This window comes from Gavialis gangeticus, unplaced genomic scaffold (assembly GCF_001723915.1).
Source record: "Gavialis gangeticus isolate Ggan-Ray unplaced genomic scaffold, GavGan_comp1, whole genome shotgun sequence".
In the NCBI taxonomy this organism is placed as follows: Eukaryota; Metazoa; Chordata; order Crocodylia; family Gavialidae; genus Gavialis; species Gavialis gangeticus.
The window spans coordinates 22,110,545-22,116,570 of NW_017728992.1; the positions used below are offsets into that span (position 1 = coordinate 22,110,545).

Below are 6,026 nucleotides of genomic sequence, written 5' to 3' on the forward strand. Positions count from 1 at the left end.
CCAGCATGGTGAGGACTGCTGCCTGTTTAGTCTATGGCCTAATCTCCAAATTTGCGCTGAGTCTTCATATCCAAATATGTTGAATCGAATTGAGACGACAATTCAAATCGCTGAATCAAATCATCGTCCTTCTGAATCAGCCAAATCCAACGCTGAAGCGAATACTTGCTGCTTTGCACAGGCCTAGTGCTCAGCTGCCCTTATTCTGAATGATGCTTCATTCAAATGCTGTGTAAAAAGAGGACTATTTCTGTCGTGTAATATTTGGAGTGGGATTGTGCAATAGTTTTCCATTCCAGAACTTATTCCCATTTCTAAAGCTATCCCTATTCTGTGCTCTGACCACTTTGTAAAGATTACAAAACTGAATCTGAAGGGTTTTTTAATTAAGAGGGTTAGAAGCCCCAGTTGCTTTGCATTGTTGGACAACCCCAACTTACACTCGCAATTCAAATCAGATTGAGAGTTCTTTTAACTTTTCAATGTCCTATCCTGCTCCTCTCTTACCAGCATCAGTCCAGTTCTCATACTTCCGCCTGGAAAAGACAAGGAAACTAAAATGGCTCCTGCAATGTGTATTAAAGGCAGTGTTCTTTGAAAACAGCCTTGTAACAAATCCCACAGATGCAGAAACTTCCTGGGGTACAAACAACTGTAACAATGTGTTTCGAAGTCCTTTTCGTTTCAGAGATCCAGCTGCGCTTGTCCTTTGAAACACCATCCCCTCCGCTCCCTTTTGCCTAAATACTGATGCTGGACCTGGCCTCCCAGCCCCAATCTTCTGTACCTCCTCTTTTCAAGAGGGAGAGGAAAGATTTGAGAGCACCTACTGCCCTTCCCTCCACCCTTGTTTGCTTCTTCCTCCTGGCCCTCTGCTCTCTTCTAACCTTTACCTCCAAACCTTGGGAGCTGCGGAGCCGCAGGTTGCTACATCCTAGTCTAGTACTCCCTGGCATGAGCTGGAGGTGGTTGCACTGTTTTGAAATGTTCTACCCAGGAATGGCCCAGGGGTGTACATATGTCCTGGCAGAAATGTTTCCTTTTAGAAACATTTCCAAATGCACATCACTTGAGAACATTTCAGTTGTATGTCTGTCTGTACCTTCAGAGGAGTCTGCCTGCTCAGTGTCCCCAACCGGTTGAAAAAGATTAAGTGGTCACTTGAGTAACTTAGGTAATACTGACCTTTGAGGTTTTATATAGGGAGAGAGGTCAAGTGTAGAGTGAACTACTGATGCACACACTGTCCTTTGTCATATGAATTCCTAATGAAAGCCTGCAGTACTGAGGTGTTTGCTGGAAAAATCCTGTAAAAACTGCTTCTCAGACAGCACAAAACTGTCATTTTGCCACAGTTTTGACCTACAAACAAACCCTGTCCCCTCACTATCCTAGTTTTCACAGTATCCCTCAAGGCACAGACTTTCCTGTCATAGGAATCTGCAGTAGTTTTGTAAAGTGCAAAAATAATTCACAGAGAGTTTTGATCAAGACAACCAAACTTGCTTCATCTTCTGTACCTAAAACCTTGGCGCTCTATTATTACTAGAGAAAATAAGCTGATATCCCGAGCCCTATGAAGTACACGTCTTATGTAGCTGAATATTGGAAATTAATTGTTGCAGAATAAAATTAAGCCTTGTAATTACCAACTTCTGTAACAGCCCTAGAGTTCTTCTTGTCCAGACTTGTATTTAGCTAATGCTTTTCCTGCTCTTCAGTACATCACACGATTTTATATTTATTTTCTGAATTGTTGTCCTGATAAGGTACAAACTGCAAAACCAATCTGGAAATGCAGAGGCACTCACACTTTGGAACAGGCTTAGATAATCAACCAAGTAGAACAACTTCAGGTTTTGAGTTATAAACATTATCTGGAAGAAAATTCCTGCAAAATGTCAGTAGTCGTTACTTAAAATTAAGTATATCCTGAACATATGAAAGGAATTAGTGTGACTTCATAACTGGCTGGTCTGGAGAGGGGGTGGGCGGGGGACGTTGTTTGCTTGTTTGTGCTCTATTCTGCCTGTATCCACACTGTACACTTACTCTGACCTTGGTCATATGTGACCTCTTGGATGTAAACTTTGCTGCATGCCTATGGAAATGGTTATCTTAAAGGTAGAATTGAGGTAGATTTGGTTTGAAAACTTTCTTTGTTGACTTTCCTTACGTTGGCAGGTGTTGAGCAAAAAAATAGTTTTAAAATGAGAAGTCTTATCTCTCTATGAAAAACTTTCATAGTCTCAAGAAAAACTTCAGCCTTTTCACCTGCAAATACTGCATTGAGCTTTTAGACAAAATGTTGATACTCTTCATTAAAAAAATTGCCCAGACTAGTTCTACTTTATGAACATTTTAAGAACAAGTGAGAGTATGATTAAAAAAAAATATTAAAATTGGATATGGTTAAAGTGCCCGCAGCATCTTGTGTATCAGCATCCCTGTTGTCATTTTCAAATGAGCTTTAGTTAAAGCACCCTCGCTGCCATTTTGAAGTGTGGGGATGCTGATGCATGAGACGCAGAGGCTGACTGGAATACTTCAGTTAGCACACGCCAGCAGACTTGATTAATCGACTGTTCTCTGATGCATTATAATTACAGCGCATTGGAGCAGCTTCCCCACACATCTGAAGGTACCCTGAGTGTTTTGCAGTTTGTGTTATTCAGTAGTTCATTTACTATTTCCTTTGTAGTGTCCTTTTCTAATAACTAATTCATACAATTTTAGATCATGCTCCAGTTGGAAAGAGACAAGCTGTTAGATAAGTAATTCAGCACAGGGTCCCGGTATTCAAACTTCCCCTTGAGACGAAGTTCATGTTTTTAGAGACCTGCAATCATCCATTAACTTATCCCTTTGTTTTGGTATTCCTTCAAAGTTTACCACCAGGGGACATACAATCTCTGAATTGTTTTCTATACTGCAAAAGAAAGGAAACATATTAGAAAGGACTCCTTTTGATAGGAAAGTAATAACTAAATGCTTAAGAAAAGCAGGACTGTTGCTCCATATTCTCTAGAAAAATACTGTTTGTAACACTTTCAAGTCTCCTGTGAAATGAGTAAGGAAAAAAGAAAATACTTGATTCACAACTGGCACTTTTTGTCCCAGTTTTTGATACTAAATTAGAAAAGATTCTGTGATGTGTTTGATGGTATGAAGACTTATTTTATTGAAAAATGATTTGCTTAAAATTGTTTGCTTTTCTTAGAAACAAAACTAGTAGGTAGAGTCTCAAAAGTGCATGAGTGATAGTGCTCCTAAGCCACTTATGGATTCAGTAAAATTCATTGTGTTCAGCTAGTCAAGATAGTTCTCTGAGTACTGGAACAGTATTGTCCTGGAGTTCTAACCAAAGTTTTTCTTTATTTCTAGACTTCAGAGTTGGGTGTAACAGAACATGTAGAAGGCGATCCCTGCAAATTTGCACTGTGGGTAGGACGGACGCCAACTTCTGACAATAAAATTGTGCTCAAGGTAATTTTAATGGCAGACATTGGTGCTATCAAATGTCTGATTTTTAGCATTTTTTTTACTCGCATTAAAATAAAAAAAAGCCCTGTTGACACTCAAGGCTGATGGATGTCTAACTGCTTGTGCCACATAACCTTACTGTAACGTAAGTTGAGCTGGTATCTGTTTTAATTCCAAATGAACCTAAAGGCATTGGGAGAATTTGTGAAACATACTAAGTAAACTTTTATACTTGAATGACATTAAGCAAGATTGGAAAGACTTCTCAGTGGTTTAAATCCTTAGCATAAGCACTTAAGCCATCCAGTAGGGCCCCTGACAAACGTTCACTTTAAGACATAATGGGATCTCATCCATGACCCCAACAATCACGCTTCCTGCCATAGATGACTGGTAGGGGATGCATAGGGGTTTATGTGTGTCCCCCCCCCCAGCGGGGCCAGTGCCCCTCCGACAGCTGACACTGATGCTGTCAGTAGGTCTGGTTCCCCCCTGACAGGGTTGGCATCTTCTGCGGGTGTCCCCCCAGGTTCAGGAGGCACCAGTCAACCATGCTTCCTGCCATGCCACATGTGCAAAGGGAGCCTGGGATCATGAGCCCAGGCTCCCCCCCAGATCAGCAAGATGAAACCTGGGTGCCAGCAGTCAAATAATTGTTAATTGGGGCTGGGAATCAACCAGTCTTTAGCCCCAGCTGACATTCAGCTGATTATTAAAACCCCAGCTAAGGGGCAGCCCAATCCTCAAGCTCCAGGGATGAGTAAAAATCCACGTGGTGCTCAGCTGGGCAATATTCATAGTTTGATACCTCCCCATGCACAGGAAGCCCAGACATCTTACAATCATAGGAAATTAGGGTTGGAAGGGACCTCAGGAGGTCATCTAGTCCCACCCCCTGTTCAAAGTAGGACCATCCCCAGCTGTCATCTCAGTTAAGGCTTTGTTTAGCCAGGTCTTAAAAACCTCCAGGGATTGAGAGTCCACAACTTCTGTAGGTAGCCTGTTCCAGTGCTTTACTATCCTCCTAGTGAGATTTTTTTTTGTGCTTAATATCGAACCTAAATGTCCCTTGCTACAACTTGAAACCATTGTTTCTTGTTCTTTTATCTGCCACCACTGAGAACAGTTTAGCACCATTATCTTTGGAACCCCCCTTCAGGTAACTGAAGGCATTAAATCCGCCCTCAGTCTTCTCTTCTGTAGACTAAATAAGCACAGTTCCCTCAGCCTGTCCTCAGAAGTCACATCCCCCAGCCCTCTAACCATTGTCATTGCCCTCTGCTGGACTGTCTCCAATTTGTCCACATCCTTCCTGTAGTAGGGGGCCCAAAAACCAGACACAGTACTCCAGATGTGGCTTCACCAATGCTGATGTGGCTTTGCCATCTGCCGTAAAGCTGGCAAGTCAGTCAGTAACACAGAAGTCCTTGAGTTCAGGAAAGCTGACTTTGACAAGCTCAGGAGGCTTGTCAGTGAGGCCCTAAAGGGCCACAACCCAAAGGGGAGGGGAGTTCAGGACAAGTGGTTGCTCCTCAAGGGAACAATCCTGGATGTGCAAGCAATGTCTATCCCGTCTCAGAGGAAAGGCAGCAAAAGGGCACAGCAGCCCCCTTGGCTCTCCAGGGAACTAGCAGACCTCCTGCATCTTAAAAGGAAGACCTACAAAAGATGGAAGACTGGAACCACCACCAAGGAGGAATACTCTGCTGTGGTCCAGACCTGCAGAGAGCAAACCAGGAAAGCCAAGGCTGCAATGGAACTCCAGCTAGCTACAAATATTAAGGACAATAAAAAGTACTTTTTTAAATATGTGGGGAGCTGGAGGAAAAGCAAGGGCAATATTGGACCCCTGCTAAACCAGATGGGACAACTGACAACTGATGCCCAGGAAAAAACAAATTGGCAAAAATAGGTACTTTGTGTCATTTTTTTCACCAGTCCCATGGGACTCCCCTGCCCACTGTGGGACAGGGAGGTCTGGGTGAGGGAGATTCCTTATCATCCATCAAAGCTGACCTTGTGAAGGAACACCTTGCAGGCTGGATACCTTCAAGTCAGCTGGCCCTGACGGTTTGCACCCAAGGGTACTCAAAGAGCTGACAAGCATCATAGCTCAGCCCCTGGCATGGATCTTCGAAAACTCCTGGTGCTCTGGTGAAGTGCCCGACAATTGGAAGAGGGCCAATGTGGTGCCTATCTTCAAAAAAGGGAGGAAAGTAGATCCAGTAAACTACAGACCCATCAGCCTGATGTCTATCCTGACGACAGTCATGGAAAAGATTATCAAAGAGGCCATACTATACAGGTTAGTTGACAGCAGTATCCTGAGGGATACCCAGCATGGGTTTGTTGCAGGTAGGTCTTGCTTGACCAATCTCATTTCCTTTTTATGACCTGGGTGACCTATCACCTGGACAAGGGGAAAGAGATTGATGTCATATATCTTGACTTGAAAAAAGCCTTTGATTTGGTATCCCATGATCACTTCTTGGCAAAACTGACTAACTGCGGCCTCGACCTCACCACGATCTGCTGGCTGGGGA

The 6,026-nt window shown here is 43.1% G+C and overlaps 1 protein-coding gene across 4 annotated transcripts in view; it reads left to right on the forward strand.

Moving 5' to 3' along the window:
- TRIO (trio Rho guanine nucleotide exchange factor) overlaps window positions 1-6,026 on the forward strand; it is a 589,244-nt gene that overhangs the window by 418,992 nt on the left and 164,226 nt on the right. For all 4 annotated transcript variants that reach the window (XM_019521265.1, XM_019521285.1, XM_019521275.1 and 1 more), the window contains exon 31: window positions 3,385-3,486. In XM_019521265.1, the coding sequence (XP_019376810.1) occupies window positions 3,385-3,486 (102 nt within the window). The remainder of the gene's footprint in view (window positions 1-3,384; window positions 3,487-6,026) is intronic.